General features: G+C 44.5%; 1 protein-coding gene across 3 annotated transcripts in view; it reads right to left on the bottom strand.

The window, feature by feature from the left end:
• The window catches only part of PIAS1 (protein inhibitor of activated STAT 1), a 55,761-nt gene that overhangs the window by 14,932 nt on the left and 19,844 nt on the right, over window positions 1-20,985 (bottom strand). For all 3 annotated transcript variants that reach the window (XM_035335658.1, XM_035335660.1, XM_035335659.1), the window contains exons 2-7: window positions 20,162-20,606; window positions 7,175-7,259; window positions 6,495-6,542; window positions 4,963-5,053; window positions 4,185-4,319; window positions 1,224-1,329 (exon numbers count right to left, since the gene is read on the bottom strand). In XM_035335658.1, the coding sequence (XP_035191549.1) occupies window positions 1,224-1,329; window positions 4,185-4,319; window positions 4,963-5,053; window positions 6,495-6,542; window positions 7,175-7,259; window positions 20,162-20,606 (910 nt within the window). The remainder of the gene's footprint in view (window positions 1-1,223; window positions 1,330-4,184; window positions 4,320-4,962; window positions 5,054-6,494; window positions 6,543-7,174; window positions 7,260-20,161; window positions 20,607-20,985) is intronic.

Below are 20,985 nucleotides of genomic sequence, written 5' to 3'. Positions count from 1 at the left end.
TTCCATATATACACAAACATATAGCTGGAAGTTATATAAAATCCATCAACAAGATGAGCAACATTAACACTACTGATAACTTCAAGAGCATTAAAAAACATGGGTAATTCTAACGTGGACAAGCCTGTGTAAAAACTCATCAAGCAACCCTGTGATTCAAGACTGAAAAGCAAATTGAGAAACAGAAAATTACAGAAGCACCCTGACAAAATTTGTTTTAAATAACTGCAGTGAAATAGTAACACTACAGAAGTCTCTCATCTCTACCCAACCTCTATTTTTATCTATAAGGACTGTTTTATAAGCAGCTTGTGTTTAAATGAACAAGTCACGGGCCCACATTCTTCCTACTCTGTAAACCGTGCCTACACCCGTTGTCCCCTTGTAGACAAAAAGTAGAAGCCACCTGAAAAAACTCTGGATTTTCGTGCATCGTGCATCATCCTGCAGTAGCACAAGCTAATGCCCAGTGCTATACACTACTGTCTTTGTAGCACTGCGTTTACCGGTGGGCTAATTTCTTCCCTCCTGTGGAAGGTCCTGTGCTGTGCACAACGCACATTATCTGAGCATCTCCCAGCAGGGCACAAACGAGTCTGACCAACAGTTGCTGGCAGGTGTTGGTCTTCTCATCCTTTCCCTTTAAAAGAACGGTGTGTAGCAGATTCTGTTTGCATTTTTATTATACCACTGTGTACTTGTCAGAGAAAACAACAAAGCAGCAAACCTCACACTAAATGTGGAAGGAGGGGAGTGGGGGGAGTACTGTGCCAGATTCTGTCTCCAGGAGCCCACTCCACCACCACAATACCGTGCCAAAGGAACAGAAATCGTGTTGACGACGACCTTCCCCCAGCACTTCGGCATCAAGGTTCAGCATTTGCCATTTAGTTCAGCTTGCTCGAGGTACTGAATTACCAGTTAACTATGTAAATACAGTTGTTGTATTCTGAAGAAACAAAGCCAGCATGACTGAACTGAAAGAGATTCTCTTGCATTTTTCCCTACACAGTGTCAACAGGGTTCCTGGACTGGCTCCTAGTACAAACAAAAGCCTCTGAGTCTTTGAATTGGAACTGAATACAAAGAACACCACTATCAGCTTCTCGAAACTCAGAGAATTGTAGGAAGTCCAAGCCTCGGTTAGTATTTCTATTTCTATTTCAAATCTTTGCTTACAAAAGCTGTTTCTCCTTTTTAAATGAGAAGTGCATCAGACATACTTAGTGCTCGAGAATGATCGGGGTTCCGTATTCCTTTTGCTCGCAACCTCTGCAGTAACACCGTAGAGGACAGCTGCTTTACAAGATAGACTGCCATGGAATAGTTCTGGAAAACAGAACAAAAATTCAAAGTAAAAAACATTTTAATCAAGAGATAGCTTGCATCTTATGCGATGTTTATGCACTTTGTTACACGATGACAGGGCCCTGCAATTCTGAAGCAGTTAGAGAACGTCAGAAGGCAGTTTTCAAACTAAACAAAACCCACGGTGCTTCAGGAAGTTCATAGGGCTGCACTTTGAGAGATGTAACAAGACCGACTTCGGGCTTCACTGAGATTAGATTTAGCTGCAAAACAAGCTATTCCTTCAGCTATTAACACAGCACTTAGGGCTCTTCTGCAAGCCTTACATCTAAATCAGGGCACGTAGCCTACAGCCCATTTAAAAAGGGTCATTTCACATAAATTATGTTAGGTGCTACAGCTGTGCAACACATCCAAGGGAAGCTGTCAGACCAAATATGATCAAAACTTTTTTTCCTTTTAAAAATAAAAGCTCATTTCTTTTTCAAAATATGAACAAAACAACAGTTGTGTCTCTCCAAAAGTAATAACTAAGAAGCATCATCTGGAGCTTCCCCTACACGGTCTGGGAGCACTGTTCAACCTTCCTTTCTTATCTTCCTGCACTTACTGTCTGAAATGCTACGGCTACTCATGCTATGGCTACTTCACCGCCGAAGCTCAGCAGCAGTAAGGCAGAGAGAGCTCAGGAGTTCCAGGGGGCCAAGGCGTACTCTCATGAACCCAGCCTGGGGGGCAGGAAATCACCATTCCCCACCTCCTGTCCTTCCCCTTCGGCAGGGCTTTGGGTGCTTCCCCCTCAGAGCCAGCAGACCAGACCAGGCGAATGTTCCTTATCGGTGCCAGCAAAGCACCGGAGATCTTCGCTTCTGCCACTCCAGAAGGCGATTTGGCATGCAGGCAGGGCAGATGCATGGCAAACGCCTCCCTGCCAGCTCCCCCTTTGCTACAGGGACAGAGCGGGCAGGAGTGGCGTGGTGCTTTTCCTGGCATCCCTAAGGGATCTCAGACCACCACCGAAGGCTTCCGAAGCTTTTATTTTTCTTGCAAGCTACTAACAGCAGGTAAGACCATTTTTCTAAAAGTGGAATATTGTACTATGCATTCACCAGCAACATTACCACCCCCACACCCTCGAAAAAAAGGGAAAGGACAGAACTTGCGTGCTCACAATTACTTTTTGATATAAAGTGTGTTCTCCAAAGCTGTAGCTGCGTTCATAGACTTTAAATTGAGAAATGAAAGGGCTGCCCCCCCCTCGTCCCCCAGCAACTGTCATGTAGGTTTCGACTAACATTACAAACCCCCAAAAAATCCATACAATTGTGACATCTACACCGTTTAGGATGCCACCAGAAACCAAAGACAGGATTTCAGTCATATATCTTAGCATAAAATTGCACAAATGGAAATAGCATCAGAAACACATTTTAAATATTTTATTCTTGCAACGAATGCCTCTCACATCGTTAAAAACCACTACTGCTTTAACTTGTTTGTTTAATGCCTCAATTAGTATAGAAGTTAGAAAAAAGCTAATTAACATTGTGAAATTATTTACAGACAGCTTGAATCTACAAAGCTAGGAACTTGCCCAAGGCATCTTGTACAGAAGGCTCTTGAAACAGATTGTGTAAAAATCACAATTCTGACTTCAGGAAAGGTAGAGTACACTAGTTGAGACATGCAACTGACTCTGAAGGGAAGGGGAGGAGGGGAATTCAAATTTTGTTCCACACAGGCACATCTAAAAATAAAATTCCCCACATTTAACTGTCAAGGCCTCAGACAATCACACTAGGAAGCATTAGATCTTACAAGTGGGGAAGTTCTGACCAGCACATAATTCTCATCAAGTACAATTTGCCCATCTTTGATTTCATATCATAAGTTAGAAGTTAACCATTATATTCCTTTACAGCTGAAATATCTATGAAAGCTGGAAAAAGAGCCGGTTCACAAGGGAATAGCTTGGAGTCCACGCAGACTTGACATTTCTTTTCCCTGAATTTGTGTTTTTCCTAAGAAGCACAGCTCTTTACTGAAAGCAGTAACCGGATTCATCAATTTGCATGCAGATACTTCTGCAGCAAACCAAAATAGGTATATTTTTAAATCATTATTTCTGATTCCTGTGGTTCTCATTAGATAAAAGAAAAATTTGAAGAAAAAAAAAAACACCATTCTGCCATCATTTATTCTGTGATGTAACTGGAGGCTGTTTTAGGCTCCACAAGAAATCCATCGTGACACAGAGGGAGTGAAATACCACCGGGGTGTTTTAGGGCTGCCTATTGTGCATGGCTGGGCTGGGAGCATTTTCCACACTGGTTCAGGAATCCTGGGCTTCGCACACAAATTCTTGGACAAAGTTCCATCTCAGGACAATTCCCAGGACTTCAAAAAACAGCATGGTTGCAAGGGCAAAGCCAGAATTTTTCAAGCACGTGTAGATGCCATAATGCATATCCTGCAGAAGCAATGCACTGGTTCAAGGACTGACTTATTCAAGTTGATTTTTGTCAAGTCCCCAAGTCAGGAATCGCTTAATGCCTGAAGTCAGGACAAACAAAGAAGTTTTATTTCTTAAATTTGTTATATGCCCTCACCAAGTCACAAAGACAGGTGTGTGGGGGGGGGGTGAAGGAGAGCTCACACTGCCAAAAAATTTGAGGACCTCTGATCTAAGGGAGCACGTCCTATGTGCCTCGCATAAAGTAACAGAAATACAATCAAAAGGAGGAACATCCTACTGTTAAACCATGAAGTATTTTCTGCACAATTAAACTTGCTTATCTTTCAAATCTTTCAAGCAGATGCCAAAGCAGAAATTAGTAAGCTTCAGCCAGCACTGTGTACCAAGCAAAGTTACTTACTCTTCCGATTTCCGCAGTCCACGAAACAACGATTGTGTTTGGTACCGTTGTCGATAATCTGACGAGTGAGGTAATGTTGATTGGTCTGCTAGGTCGCTTTGGTTCAACACCATTTTTGGTTGGTGGAAGATAGCCCTGGGAATCAAAAATACTTTTTATTTCAGCAAAGTACAAAGTGTTTTTGCCTTCCCTCTCCCCTCTCCCCCCAGCCCTACGGCAGTATCTGCTGTGTCCCACCTGAGCCAGGCTCCCTCTTCAGTTTAAAAATACACCTATTGGACAGCAAAACGCGAGATGTTTCACAAGTCCTTCTTCTTTACGCTAAGCCTCACGCTTCCCAAACCCTAACCCTGCCCACTGGAACTTTAAAAGGCAGCTTTGCTGTCTCTGTGCTCTTATTCAACCTGCCTAGCTAACATTGCTCAACCCAAGCCCGTGCTTTGCCCCAGGACTACAAGCCTCTTTAGTCCTGTTGGTCACTGATGCTCCGTTCCCAGCACAGGCAGCCTCCAAAATAGTCCAATTTTAGCCAGACTCGGTGGATGCTTGTCAAACGAAAATTTACTGTCATGCTTTCAGAGTATTAATCTTCTTGATCTACTGGCTGGTCTCCTGAGAAACAATTTACTTAATTACCTTTTTCATTCATCTATCCATCTTCATTCAAATGCTCCAAAACGTGAAAACAAAGGTTAGGATAAATTCTCAGGCAAACTCCTGACAGACAGCTCTTACCACGGCTATCCAATTATGTATGTCAAAATAACATCTTACTTACTGGAAGGCTGCAGGGTTTCCCATTTACTTTCACACACAGATTGGGTGGGAAGTGATCTTCTTGTGGACAACTGGTTTCTGATAAACAAAACCTAAAAGCAAAGAGCTTCCATCACCATTCATTTCGGAAGTAATTTAAAGACCACCAGTTGCTAGAATGAACATTTTTTCCTCCCACTGAGTTGTGAAAACATGCCAAATCTTGCTAAACAAAGTTCCCAAATTAGCTGTATGGATCATGAAGCAGGAAAGCACCCCAAAATTACAGGTTTGGACCTAGGCAGGCAGAGGTTTCCCCTCAGATGTCTCGAATTCCTCAGGCTGGGTCTGCCTAACAACAAACTCACTCAGATGTGCAGGTTCCTGTTACGAGAGAGAGATCATCCACGTTTCTGTCCTACCACTTCTCGATACAAGACCTTCACAAAGGACAGCACACACAGCCTCTTCAACTCCAACTTCAGCAACCAGCATCAAATGCTGTCCTGATGCCTACGTCATGCTTCCCAGTTAAGCTCAGACAGGTTTTGATATTTCAAAGGCTTATTTACTAGTGGAGCAACAAGAAAAAAAAATACAGCCTTGCTTGCCCCATAAAATGTGTACAGGCCAAGAGAGCGGACCATAGATATTTAGAGGACTGACTTAAGAGGAGCCTCTTAGCTCTGCTGGGCTTCTTCCAGGGGTCTGCCGAGGTACAGCTACTCAACACAGCCTAGCAGCCTGCTGCCTTCTGCTCTCATCTTCTGCCGTTCCCTCCTCATCCTGTTGTCCACCAGACCCCACACCAAGCCAACCCGACCTGCTGATCAGCAGCAGAGGGCATCCCGGTGAACAAGCCCCAAAAGCAGCTGTTTTCTGCTCACTGTGGGGTCACGCGAACACCAGACCCAGTACAAGAGAACTGAGACAGTGCAGCCAGGACCAGGAGGATGAAAGGCAGGACAGACAGTTTGGAGGCGAGTAAGCTGTGAAGTCACCTTTACTCCCTGCCTTACACGGAATCACAGTGATGCATAGGATTTAATCAACTTATGATAAATTTGTCAAAGCCTCTAAAAACAACTGATGGGTTAGGACCAGATCTGGTCATTCCCAAAGCCTTGCCTTCCATTCCCTAAAGAAAAGGTTTGCCATGACCAGCAGATACTGTGTTTGACACCTCTGCTGGGAAAAAAAAAACCCTCCCTGCACAGAACTTGTGAAGGCCCAGGCACCTCAAACCCGAGGGTTGCAGCCTAGAAGAGCGGAGCGTATGTAAACCTTAAAAAAACAAATGGAAGAAAATCAGCTGATTACAGCTAAGTACATGCAGAATTTTTGACGTGCCAGATATTGGCCCACCAGCAACTTGAGGAAAGCTGCATGTAACAGAGACTAGCTAAGTCTGCCCTTTTTCCAAGGGGGCCAACAGCAAGCTTTACAGCAGGATGAGACTCTTCTCCAGCAAGTGTAACATGTTGGGGAGTAAATATCTGGCTTTTTTCCCACTCCGCTAATTCGACACCAAGAACAAGTCACAGGAATACATACCTTAGCTGGACCTGTACTGTGAAGTCACATTTGGTCCCAGAAATATCCCTACCAAAGAGAGGAAACAGGTTACAACATGTTGTTTGTGTAACAGGTTCTTCCATGCTTTGTCAGAGTTTGCTGTCAGATGTACGTAAACCCCTTTACATACCGCACTTGCCTTCTGGTCAGTCAGAACACCACTCAAGATACACTGCACTTTTTTATTTTTCCAAGGTGAATAATCCAGTTACATTCTCATCTTTTTTTTTTTTTATATATATATATATATACTATAAAGAAAATTCTGTTGGTCACTCTGAGGAACACCTTTACACCAAATCAACATAGAACTTAAAGGATCTGACTGAGGGTGAGAAAGGGCTGCAGGTAGGGCAGTTAGGCATTTATACAGCACTTAGTACAAAGGAAACCACTGGACAGTGGTGGTATTTAGTTCCTCACCCTTTTCTTCTCCATCAGCGTACATGCAGAGGAGAAAAACATTCCCCACGTGAGTATTCTGAGACACTTTGTACCTATTTGTGTTCCTGAAGATCACATTTTAAAATGAAAGATGTGCAGTGAGCTAGGTTTATGGGGGGTGGTTTATGGGGGGTGAGCTACGTTTGGTATTTTCGAGCTTTTTTTTTTTTTCCCCTTTAAATTTAAATACTGTATTTTTGGTCGAACTCACGTACATTGAACTGCTGATTTGCTGCACTTGCTGTGGCGTCAGTGCAAACGCAAAGCAGGTTTCTCGAAATCGCTGACTATTATCTGATGCTAGAAGAGAACAAGAGATCATCACTTTAAAAACAGCAAATAGAATAATTAATAGAACAATCTCCTTTCATTAAAGCACTTTCATATACATACACACATTTCTATGGCAAGTTCAATAGTTTGGCTTACATCTGTTTCTGTAAGCAGTTTTAGAGCCAACAAGAAGTTTGCCATTTAATCCCTCTTTGCAAATAAAAACACAATAAACAGATGTTATATTCATATATAAATATACATTAAAAAAAACGATCAGACAACAGCAGAACTGAGAGAAATCAGCTTAAGACCAACAGTCACGGTAACTCAACATTAAGCATTCTTTGATATTAAATAAAAAATCTCTTAGGAAATCTCAATCATTTCATTTCCTTTAACACGTGACATCATGGGAGCTTTCACCCTGTGAAAGCTTACAGAGCGACTGAAGTACAAGGTGTGAGACTTCTCGTGTTTCCAGAAGCTATTTTATGGAGTTAGATGCACCCAATATATAATATGCAAACAGCTCCAACAGAGTGCTTATATCACAGACACCCCTTCTGGGGGGCTGCGGGCACCGCCACCGAGCAGAACCATACCCAACGGCTATGAAATGGTAAAAAAAAGACACACCAAAATCATCATCATCTTCCCCGAGAAGCGTCTGACAGGTGACAACTTTTATTTCAATACCCATATTGATGAGCAAGTTCACCATTTAATTATTCTTCACATTTTTATTAGGTTATGAATAATTGTTTCGTACTGAACATTCAAACTGATCTCCTTTTTTTGTTTTACTACAATACATTTCCTGACTCATGCTTTAGTGACAGCTGAGTGAATACTTCAGGGCGATACTTCAGATACTTAGTTAAAAACAGCACGTGGTAGGCTGGAACCAACAAAGGGAGAGACGCCGACTTCGTATAAATATTAACAGCAGAGATCTCACAAAATTACATTTATACCTTTCTCGTACGACAGTGGTACAAGACCCGTGCATTTTATTACATGATACGCAGCAACCACATGCAGTTCATTTATCAGCTGCTCTAAAGCTAGATGGGCAAGAATAGGCAATACATCCTGAACCGCTATTTTGGCAAAAACATTACCTATAGTCAGTATTTCTAAAAGCATTAAGTTATATGACAAAATACTTGGTTTTTATATACGTGTATTTATTTTTTTTCCTGGTCGTTTCCTACACAGATATCGTAATGGGCATGGTGTGAGCGCTCCCTGGAGTGCATAAATAGGAAATAAAGCACAGGTATTAACGAAAGGTTCTGCTGCCAGCTCCAAAAGCACTCAGTGGGCTGGGGTGCAGCACACAGCCTCAAGGGAATGTTTACTTACACTCATGCCTACGGTGTCATCCAACACCGTTTGTACCTTAATATATTCTCGATTCCATTTCTTCAAGTGAAAACATGCAGGACTCAAGGTGACGGCCAGCCATAATATCACAGTGTAAAGATTTGCAGGAAATACAAACACAACTTACGCAACGTGTTATAGAAGATGTTATATGTGGGCCACAATCATTAAAAGTTAGAGCTATCTTTAGTTACAAAAGGCAAGACCAGAGTTATGTTCTGCAATCAACACGAGATAAGTCACTTACATAATGCATTGCGGGCCAGGGAATGGAATATGAATTATTTCATTTTTAAAAAACATATTTAAAGGTGGGCCGAATCTGTTATTTTAATTTTCTTCCCATGTATTACTTGTTTTATCTTAGAAATTGCCAGCTCTGGTTTTCTTGGGGAAGTTCTGGAGGGTCTCTGGAAGCTTTTGTTGCTAACTCCAATGCCTTTAATTGAAGGACAAGGCTGCTGAGCATCGAGCTAAGGCTACCTTCACTAAAAACCTACCTAAGAAAGTTAAACAGCAGTTATCAGAAATTACAAAGTCTAAAACCAGATTCCCCAACAAACAGCAAACCAGCAGAAGTGGTCCCAGAATTCGTTCCCTTCCCTCTGTCCTTTACTGGCTAGTACTAAAGCAATGCTTATTTTTCCTAAATAGCGTGTGCTTGCCCAGAGAAGCTGTGGAGGCCCCAACCCCAGACGTGTTCAGGACCAGGTTTGATGAGGACCTGGGCAATCTGATCTAGCAGGTGGCATCCCTGCCCACGGCAGGGAGTTGGAACAAGAAGGTCTTTGAGGACCCTTCCAGCCCGAGATGTTCTGTGATTCTGGGAAGTGGGTTTCCAGCTGAACTTGAATTATGAAAGCTCCCAAGGTGATCTTCGCAGGCTGCAGTTCTAGTAAGGCAGTAAACAGCCTCTGCCTCGATCAAATTATTTTGCAAACAGAAACTCACAAGCTTTAAACCAGACACGTGAGCATTACCAGGAACTGTGCTGCACACGTTACATCCAACAAACCGACCCTTAACGAGAACCCTCCTCAAACAAAAAGGGACTGAGGAAGGCCTTGGGGCTGGGCTGGGTTCTTCCTAACGTTGCCAGCTGAGGCTCAAAACAAGCCAGCCCCCAGCACTTCTTATGCTGTTACCTTCGTATGCACTCGTCCTAACACCTGTAAGCACAGGTTTGCAGGCCCCAGGGATCAGAAGTGGGCTTCACCACACGCCGCTCCTCCTTCCGTAGCCGGGAAGCGGCATTAACACCCCTCGCAGCATATTCGATCCACTGCTTTGTGTACAAGCAAGCGTTGCAATTACCATGGGAGCAAGGCCAAGATGCAAAGAAGGAAGAAACAACTTGTTAATTAGAGCAGGATGATCCAAACGCTGATCTTAAAAGACTTCAAGACCCTCGGCAGACTGAGCAGTGCAGAAGATGAGGAGGACGTGCGGCCACGTCACCCAGCCCGAGCCCCGGCACCTCTACATAATGCTCTCAGCATAGTAGGAACCAGCAAGAGCAAACAAGCAGCCAGAAACAGCAGTGGAAACCCGAGGCTGCCCCACCTGGAAGCAGAGTGGAGCTTCACAAGCTTTGACATCCACTCTGCCCCCATCGCCAGCCACAGCCGCGCAGCCGGGTGAGGTGGGATACGGCCGGGAAGAGCCAACAGCCGCAGACAGACCACGCTCCGTGCCCGAAAGCCAGCTGGCTTTCAGTTTTGCTACCTCGCGTGCCACTGGAAGCAAAGCTGTAAGGATGGGTTTGGTTTTTCAGGTTGTTTTCTTCCCCCACCTGTTTTTAGGGGGTGGTGGGGTGACAGCTCACGCGTCCTCGCGGTGTGTTGCAAACAAAGTGCGAGCCTCTGCTGGGAGGGGAAGGAGAATTTGATTTTATATTTTTCAATTTGTGGTTTTCTCTGATCTCCCATACATTTCCTCACTATCTTTTTACATCCTTATCTATTATTTCTATATCTGTTTACCCTACAAACGATGCATGAAAGTTTCAAAACAAATTAAACGGAGCTCATTTAGCAGCTCCACTACTCAGTGCTAGGCTTCCCTCAATGCTAGGCTTCCAAGCTCGTCTCTGACTATACAAACCCCCTGCTTCTAAGAATTTCAGATCTCTCACAGAAGAGAGAGTGGAAGCCCGGACTTTGAGAGTGTAGAAGAGGTAACAAATTTCTATTAATTAATCTGGTGTATCTGCTGGATTTAGGAACACCACACAGATCCTGATGAGACAAACAGTTTATTTTACAGCTCTGGAGTATGATTAGAACCAGAAATAAGAAAATACAGTTTCATATTAGAAAATCCTTTTTTTTTTTTTTTTATGGCCCAAACCCTCCAACCATGCCCTGCAAACAGCTATTATTTAACAAAAGAAAAGCAGAAATAGATCCGCAACTGAAAACTGAGCAGATTAAAATTGAATTTGTAATCTAAGAAAGCTGGAATCGAGCCAAGGCAACAGTTAATACGAACACCCTGACAAAAGTTGCCAGAAGCTTTTTTCCCCCCATAATTATAAATTATTAAATTTTAAACCCTTTTCTTCAGAGCTTGCAGGAGCGGTTTCTAGGCCACTTCTCTGCAATCTCAGAGAGGGGGCAGGACACACGAACATCTAGCGGATGGGGTTTTGTTCTGCATTTACATATTAAGAACAAAGAATTTCAAAAAAAAAAAAAATGCCATGAATTGCAAGCATCGCTTTACATGGCTGCTAAAAGTTTCCTGAATAATTCAGGAATTGGAAAAGGTAGATTTTTGAAAGCGCAGGAGAGAAAAGCTTTCCAAGCAAACTTGTGTAATTAAACGAGCATCAGCGAGGACGGATTCAGACAAGCCATACAAATACCCACTTCTCAGCTTACAGGCAGTGCTGCAGGGAACTATTCGCTACTACTTCATTCATCCGGCTTCGATCTGGGAAAAGCAACGAAGAAAACGCACGTTTCCTCGTGGACACGTCCACACGCTCACCAGGAACCCGCACATGCTCAGATCTGTTGCCTCTGCAGGTCCCTAACATCAGTGCAAGATGCACTAAAATGCCAAAGTGTTGCACAAACATTGCGGGGCAGTGTTTCTTCTTCAAAAGAATTCTTTTTTTTTACCAATTCACTATCACCACGGTCTCCTGAATTATTTTGTGCTTTCCTCCTTCAAGTAATGATCCAAACAACATATGGGGTTGGTATGCATTAAGGGAGAGTGACTCAATTACGCCTTGCTGCTTGCATCGTTTATTGAACATTTCACGTGAGTGATGAGATTTCAAAATTTGAGCAAAACTAGTTTAATACACTGGAATACCATTCCTAGGCCTAGAACACTTTGTGAAAATTCTATATGAATATTTATATAGAAAGATAATGAATATAAGTAATAATGATAGAAAAATCTACCAGTTCTACTCTTTATTTCGAAAAAAAATCTACAGCATCAGAGTGAAAAAAAGAAGTGGCTCGAATGCAGCTCGAGTGGCTGCATTTTCTCCAGCTCTAAAAATATTCTGTTCCACCTCACCAGTACCCACAGCTAAAAATAGCCGCACAATCTTTCTGCAGTGAAATACCTCTTGCTGTCTTGAGGAAAAAGCCAGCCTTTAAAGTTCCATTCAAACCCAGCTACCTGCACGTCTTTAATGAAGCTGCAGTCACCGCGCCGCCGAGGCGGTGATGCTTCCTAATGCAACGGCAGCCGACCATCGTGTCGGCAACAAGCTAAGGTTAATCTTCATCCCTCTGCACAGAGGGCAGCTTATTAAATGGAGAAGGGAACACATTAATTTCTAACGCAGAAACACACCGACTAAAATTAAGCTTACATTTTATACCACTGTAATCACCTTAGCTTTTCTGTTGGCCTGAGCTCTCTCTGAATTGGCCTTTTACCAACGATTCGGAATAATCGCATGTTTATTTCTGAGAGCAGAAATAGTTATGTTAAGCAAGAGGATCAGCACTACAGCAAATTTTTGCTCGATGCTGTAAGCTAAACAAGAGCTGTCTAATTGGTTATTCACTGAGCTAATGGAGTACGTAATTTTGATCAGTTAATTTTGTCAAAATATTGACCAGAAAAGCCTAAGTGCTGTAGAAGCTGTCAACCCAACATAAATATTCGTGTGCATCTTCCCCACACACGTAAGGCGCCTCATTTTGTCGCACCAGACATTTTGTTTTTTCGTTCTTTCCAGCTCGTACAGAAGGCGTTGTACCAATTGACGTTCAAGCCCCTTTCAAATAGCACCACTGAAAATTTAATACGCTGGCTCCAAGCTAGGAAGAAAATTGCCGCGTTCAGATAAAGGCACAGAAAACATTTACCTTTTAAAAAGGTAAAATTCAGACGGGCTTTGGATCGTGCTCAAGAGCAAAAGAACCAGGAGATTCGTAACACAACGTACATAAATACTCGTAATGTAGCTCGCCCAAGTCCTCTTGCATGGGTACAGAAAGGGGTTCACTTGGCACACGCGATTTTTGGAGGTGAGACCAAATTCCTCCTACAGCACCTTGTAATAACCATACACAGGCAGAAGACAAGCTGCTACGTGAACAGAACCGAGGAGAGGACACATCGATACACCTTAACTGGGGACCCGCAGCACCTCCGGATGCACCACTAGCGCTTTTAAAAGCACCACAATTTACAGAGCTCGTGGGTAATGCAAGTGTTTATCCGCGAGCACTTCCTTTCCATTAACCGCAGCCTTTCAGCGCCGCGCAGCACCGCCTCCGAGGGCCTGCCCCCCGCATCCCCTGCCACCACTGAACGCCACACCAAGCGGGCACAGAGGTGCTGGGGGTGGCAGGGACCCTGCCCCAAACCCAGGCTGCCCACAGCCCCCACCAAACCACCTTTGGACACCTCCAGCCACGGGGCACCCACCGCCACCTCTCTGCTTTGGGTCTCACCACCCTCACCATGGAGAATCCCCTCCTCGTACCCAACTCCTGTGGATCACCAGAGCTGCGGCAGCCCTGGTTGAAGCAGGACTGGGTGCCAGGCAGGGCAGAGCAGAGCCACGGGGCTCTGCCTTGCCCAAGCCACGGGCACCAGGACCCTCGCGGAGCCAAGGTCCTGGCACCCTGCACACCCCCAACGCCCCCTGCTCGCTGCCACCGCTCAGCCTCTTTGTTCCACCCAACCACTTACCCCAGCAGGCACCACACAATCTTAACACCTCGAGGCACTTTGAGACCCTGTGGATGGAAGCGTTTTAAGGAAAGATAAACCTGTTCTGCCCTCGACAGCAGCAACCAGCTCCGGACCCGCTTCCACGGCTTACAACTGCACTCGCAAATACACGACATTGCTGTCAAGTGACAGCATCCCATTCTGGGGCTTCAAACTGATAAAAAAAATGAGCTTGGGTTCCAGTTAGTCTGCTGTACTCATCTCTTAAGACCATTTGCAGATTCTACTTGACTTAAGTCACCGCTTTTAACAGTTAATACTCAGAAGCAATAGGCATAGCTACAGTGGGGGTGGGAAAGGCAGGGAGTAAAGAGAGCTTATTTGAAACAGTGCCTAAATATACATAGACAAAAATAGCCTGGAAATACTCCAAGGGCTACAATTAATTCATAAGTATTATGCATTTTATAACTTTTCATGATATGTTGTATAAAAAGACTAGATCAGCTGGAAGCTCCATGCAGTTGGACCGATATTTATGGGGTTTGGGTTTTGTTTTCTTTACGTCGGTCACATATTACAGCGTTTCTGAGCAACACGGATTTCTGGCAACCTACAGGACCAACTCCAAGCCGACCGTCGGTGCCAAGGCTCTCCCCCTGCCATCCCAACCCAACGCAGTAAGCAGCCACCGACCCAGCACCACAGATCCCCACTGCAGATCTCCTCCATCACGCAGCTGGAGGGAAGGAGCCCCACCAGAGCCTCCAGACCCTGCTCAAGCCACTTGATCTATCCAGACACCTCCGTGCATGTCCCAGAACTCCACTGCTGCCGTTCAGGCTGATACCCTTAGCTCCTACCCCTACGAGCACGGGCAGCGGTTAAGGACTCCAAGGGAGCCGTGCTACCAAGCTGGCACTGCCACATCACTGCGAGGCCCACCCCGGTTCTGGCATGCTTTTAGTCTTAACAAGCTAGCAACGGGTTTTATGATCCTAATAGGAAGGCAAAACAATAAATACAAGGTTCATGATTAGGTAACAGTCCCTGCTGAGCTCTCTTCTACAAGCAGCACAACCCACACCACCTTTTCCTAAAAGCCACCCTGACGGGAGGTTCAAGTGTCTGTAAGAGTCCAAGTTGAAGACTGGAAGTCCCAGCAGCACTCCTAGCATCTGTGAAGCGATACCAGGGTCTCAGCTGCAAGTGGAAGTCTTAAAACTACATCTCGCAATAGCACGGCTTCCTCTCATGCTGCGTGAGCAACACTCCCAAGCCCCAAGACACTCAGACAGGATACTGCCCCGAGCTCATGCACCGAGTGTTAAAGGATTACTCGCGTACTTCGAGTCAGCCGTGTGGTCTGCCGTAATTCCATCTGCTAAAAGCTTTAATTATCAAAAAGATACCCTAATTTGATCTTGGGAAGCGAAGTAGCTTCCTAGATCCATTCACATCAGAGCTGCGGTGTCTGGGGGTGTCTTTATCCTGCATGGTCCTGGAACCTGGGCGTCCAAGCATGGGGAGACAGAAATCTGCTGAGGTGAAGAGGAAGAACTAATTCTCCTTTTCTTGTAGCAGAAGAGCTACGCAGCTGGGTAAAACCACCGCACACTCAAGAGAAACAGACTGCAGTCTATGGAAAGATTCTCTATAGGTGAGCTTCAAGCATACCACATGCAAATAAAAGCCGAAGCCAAAAAGAGAAAACCCAGCGCGCTGTAGTTCTCCTTCTGCTACAGCACAAGGCAGGAGCTGAGAGCTCAGCTCGTTCTTGCACAATTAAACGCTGTAGAGCCGGAAGTCAGAAGGCTCAGGCCCGAGCTGAGAATGGAGTATTTTGTTGAACTTCCTCCCGCAAAGCACATTTAAAAAAATAACAAACAGAGCAGACAGTAAAAGCGTGACTTTCATACAAACCGTGTTACTGGTTAGACACAGCAACAGATCAGCCTGCTGATATACCAAAGGGTGAAACTCTTGCCAAACAAAACTTTTCTACTTTCCAACCTAGATTTCTACCCGATTTGTTTAATTGTTTAATAGCTGTAACAAGAACTACAGTCACCGTAACGATTTTGGTCAGACCAGTTTCGAGATCTGCCTTCAGGAATGCACCATGTCCCAGTAACTGTGATCAATCACGTGCAGAGAGCAAATTTCCAGGTAAATGCAAGACAGAAGCAGGCATGCTGTAAGGATATGTTCACAAGCACATCACTTTACTCTCTTCAGGCCAGGCACCAGGAGGGAAATTTACAGGGTTTCTCCAGTAAACAGAGAGTCCATAGATTAAGAAATTAAAGTAGGACCTAGGCAAACCAAGAGAAGCCTCAGTAGAGGCAGTGAAGCTGCTTTCACCTGATGGAGGCAGCATCTGGCAGACAGGACACAGCAGTTTGTGGAAGCGATGCTCGGACTCCCCAGAAAGGCTCATTTTTGTCCCCTCCTTCCAGGAGGCAGAGACACGTAGGCAAAAAGCCCAATTTCCACGGCCCAGATTCAAGACCCACTGTCGTGTTCCGCATCCCTTAGCACAGAAGCCCAGCAACCAAATTACAGGCTGATCATCCCGATGTGTTTCAGACAGCTTTATGAGTGTGTACGTATATCCCATATCATATAGCTCATAACCTCTTTAATCCCTGAAATTGCAAAGAAAAGGTTCATCTCCCATTACAAACAGGTAAGCAAAGACCTGTAACCTCGTTACAGCGCTTTTTGGAACAAGCGCACAGCTAAAGCGATGAGGAGTGACATATGCTACAACGAGAAGCATGTTTAAGATGTTGTTTAACAATCTAACGTCCCTTCCATAATAATCTGGCAGAATTTGGGTACTCATTACTCATCTCATAGTAAACACATTGCACCACACACGAGATATTATCTGTGATAGAAGGTTCCTTTAGAAAATTGGCCCCATGCTTAAAAAACAGCCAATTAGCGGTGTCTGTACCCTGGCTGATGGCTGAAAATAAGGAAGAAGTGAAAGCTGCAGCTTCGCTCGAGAAGCTAACAGCCAAACTTCTCCTAGTTAAAGGAGTTCCTATGCGGAGAACAAAGGAGAGAAGCAGTTTTCCTACATTCACCAAGGCCAAACGGGATCTCTTTTCCTCCAGAAGTAATGACATGGAATCATTCACCATAGCGCAGCGTGCCCAGGCTCTCCTTAGTGCTGCAAGAGCTCAGGATACAGATTCACCCACCACCATACATTTCCTAAACAGAGCATCCTTAATTGCCTTGTACACAAAAATACCAAACACGGGTGCTTCCTCGATTTTGCAATGAGGCTGACTAATAAAAGATGGATCAAACTCCACTGCTCCTCTGCATCTGGGGATGCTGCTCCTCCTCCGAGCTAAGCAAGGCCCCTGGCAGCCTTCTTGGGAGCAAGGAGAATGCTGTCACCCCTCGAGCCCAGCCAGCCGTAACTGCCGGCATTAGCTGCATAGCTCCGAGAGCACCACGCAGGGGTTTGGTACTTGAACCTCTCGGAAGGCAAAGCAAGAGACTGTGCTAACCGAGCAGGGCAGCAGCAGGAGAGGAGTCCCACCGCCAGCAGGACCTAGTTGCTATTTTCTGTTCTTCAAAGATGAGCAGGTTGAAGTAGCAGAGGCCGAGTTTACAAGTTCAACTAGCTAGGCAGCTCTGCAAGCATCCCACTCGCTGCTTCCAGTTTTATGGGCTGCTGCAGCCAGGGAAAGTAAGAAAATTGAGAAAGTTAGCCAGGAGCCTTCTACCCTTCGCTTGTCGCACATGTTTCAGCCAGCTGCGCTGCAGAAAGGCTGCTCAGCAGCTGCTGGTGAGCAGGGCACGGGTGATAAAGCACCGTGTTTCCTCCTCGCTGTGAGTCCAGCTCGCTGCCAGCGTCGGGATCTTATCGCACTTCAGAGCTACATTTTGAGGAAGCGAGTGTAAGAAGGTAACATCCATTTCCTCCTTTTGTTCTTAGCATCGAAAATAATGGTTAGCAAACTTAATTTCCTTATCTGTTATTCACATTAGTTTGTGTGCTGCCTACCTGCGTACAGTATTTGGGTACAGCATGCATGCTCAAGTGCCCTGCTCTGCAACTCCCTTCCTCACGGCTTCGTCAAATTATTGTTTGTCAAATTAACAATTACTTCTTGAGGGGACAGAAGACTACCAGAGGCAATCTTTCAAACAGCCCCACCTCAAATAGAGAAAGACCAGGGGGGAATCACATCCAAAGATGTGCTTCACCCAATTTCTGCATATCAACTATTTCAGAAGAATCCGAATACCGCCAAACCAGTGGGGTTTTCCTCGTTCTCTCATTTCTGCTATTCCAGCAGGTGCCATTTCAGCAGGGAGACAATCATCCAAAATCCCTCGTCAGCTCCTAAGTTCGTTCTTGCGGCGCAAGGAAACGAAGTAAAAACCAAAGTAAGTAAAAACCAAAGTTTCTCGTGCCACCCCACGATGAATCTGCCGGGGAAAAGCAAGCAGGAGAGCCTGCAACGCTGGCCAGGTGCCAAGGAGAAGTTCTGTGTTTGCAGCATGCATCTGCCGTTCGGAAACAGAGAACCTCGAGATTTGGTATTTGAGGAAACTCGCTCTGCTTGCGGCACTGAGGAAGCTCTAACCATTTGGGGCAAATATTCAAAAAATCATTTAGGTCTTTTTAACTGGAATACCAGTAACTGTAGAAATGGAGAAAATTAATCACAGTTGTTTTTAACTTGTTTTCTGAAGTTAGAAATCCAAGTCTGCTCTGCACTCTCTTCTAAAGCCCCTGAGCTGCACAGCCCACTGCTCCAAGTTGTTCTGCCCTGGGCAACCCCTACAGGTGGCCCTGCTTGGACCACCTGGAGAGGACCAGATGGAGCCAGAGGTGCCTCCAACCTCAGCCATGCTGGGATACTGTGAAAGTGCGTAAAAATGCATATGGCTGGTTATTAATCCAGTAGGTTTTGTCATTAACATATACATTAATTACTTTAAAATACCCCCATGACATTTACAGTTAGCAATTTTACAATCTGTAGCCGCGTTACTTTCCATTTCTAAAGGAAACAAACGCTTCTCACATGCGTGGACACTGAAGCTCTCCTCCCCAAAAAGCACAGGGTAAGCCAGCTTTTTAATAGTACTGCTTCAGACAAACAGAAAGACAAAGAATGCACTAGCAAAACAAAAACCCCAAACATCAACTGAAAGAACCAGAGATGACTTAGAAGGTGCTTGGTTGCAGTTTCATCCACTTCCTTTTCGCACCCTGGCACTCAGAGTCCACAAAGTGGGAAAAAAACCCTCCTATTGTATCTGAACTCCTCGAGCAATAAGAAATGACAGAGCGTGAATTACGACCTCTCCGTTCGGGGCTGGTTTGGCAGGCACGGTGCTGACAGCCAAGCGTTCTTACCGCATCCAGGAATAAATGCATGCCATAATTCCTGTATTGGAATGTCTTGTTGAAATTACCGCATTATTTTTAAGTATTTATAATGTAAAAGTGATGAAACACATTCCAAGTACCTAATTATCCTGTACCACCAGCGCTGCCTGGAATGCTTATCCATCAATCAGATTTTAGAGTTGAATAGATGCAGCATACCTCTGAAAAGAATACCTGAACCAGAATTCTCAGAGAATTTTCTGTTCTCTGAGATCTCTGCTATTCTCAGAGATTTTTTTGCAGCGTTTCAAGACAGCAGAAGGCTCCAACGTCCAAGCAGCCCCTCCGGGAATCAACAGGGCCATTGTATTTAAGCAGTATTTACGAGTATTAGAAGTTAGCCACGCTCTTAAGTGCTACATGGAGTCAACACCAGAAAAATCACCCGTTGTTATGCAATGCTCTGTAAGCATCAGATGATTCTCAGCAGCTACACGAGTGATTTATACCTTAATCCAAAACAACGTTTAAAGAAAAGTCGCCACAACAGCAAAAAAAACAGAAGTCATCCTGAACTCGGATGTTCAGGCCCTAAGGAATCACAGCAAATATCTAGCTTGGCATTCTTTCCCAGCACAGATGAGATTTTTGTGGGCCTGATGGACTCAAGGTTTGTTTTTTTTATAATTAAGCTCCATGTTTTTTAAAAACTACTCAAAGCAGACAGATGTGAGTTGTGTTTTATTTTAAGTTCCTTTTTCTAAGGTTCAGTTGTTTCCGCTCAAACTCACCCTTAAATATAACAGAACTTTGAACCACCTTTAGTGGCTCAGCTAAAGCAACTAATGAGCGTTACGTAAGATGCCTCTCCATGTAGAACAATCTGTTCCAAAAGTTACCAAAAATAGCAATTCTCTAAACACCGCTGTGATGCAATATTTAACCAGTTACTGCACGAGCGGATTAATTCATCCATTACTAGTTCAAAAAAGCCTTCAAACGTTATTTGCATCCTTACCTAGGCTGGTAGGCTTTATCAGCTCATCCAACAGATCATAAAAAGGTAACTTCTGGAGTTTTATGTCGGGATGCACAGGGTGGAGCGCAGACGTGAGGTGGGGGAGTTCCAGTTCGTGTTTAGGTCCCAGGAGCGAAACGGGAAGCAATGGTGACGTGGCGGGGTGGCCATCGTAACTGAGCTGTGGAATGGTAGACGGAGACAACGTTGCTGGCATGGAGCTCGAGTGTACGCTGGGGATAGATAAGTCTGCAGGCGTCATGATTTTCTGAGGGAACCTTCGCCTATAGAGTTCTTTGATTTTCATTTGTACAGCGGGACTGCAGCCAGCCTTTAACAAATGCAGTGCTTTTGTGAGAAGTTCGTGTTTTCGTCCGTGCTTGTTCCTCCCCGCGTAGCCCAGAAGTACTTGCAGTTCAGAAACTCTAAGGCTCATAACCATTTGCTTAAAGGAAACAAAACAAAAAATTAGTATTCGAGTTACATCATCTGAAACACTAACATTACACTGTGGCTTAAGCCTGTTAAGCGTAACATTTTTCAAGGCACACCACCACTGCTCTTCTCCCAGTAATTATCTGACATACAATGAAAGCAGGACTTGCTCACAGAGAGGTGCATCTACTTCCAAAGTCTGTAAGGAGCAATTTTAAAGGGATTGTCATAAGGATTTCAGGACAGCAATAGTGGTGAAAAACTGAGACAGGGACAACTTGCCAGTCCAAGAAATAAAACTTGTAAGCATAACTATTTTCCGATCAGTTTTCTGCTAACATCTATATAACCCTAATGAATTTATTCATCTAGCTAAAGTCAAAAAAAAA

The sequence above is a fragment of the Oxyura jamaicensis genome, chromosome 10 (genome assembly GCF_011077185.1).
Source record: "Oxyura jamaicensis isolate SHBP4307 breed ruddy duck chromosome 10, BPBGC_Ojam_1.0, whole genome shotgun sequence".
Lineage (NCBI taxonomy): Eukaryota > Metazoa > Chordata > Aves > Anseriformes > Anatidae > Oxyura > Oxyura jamaicensis.
This window is presented reverse-complemented; position numbering and strand designations above follow the sequence as displayed.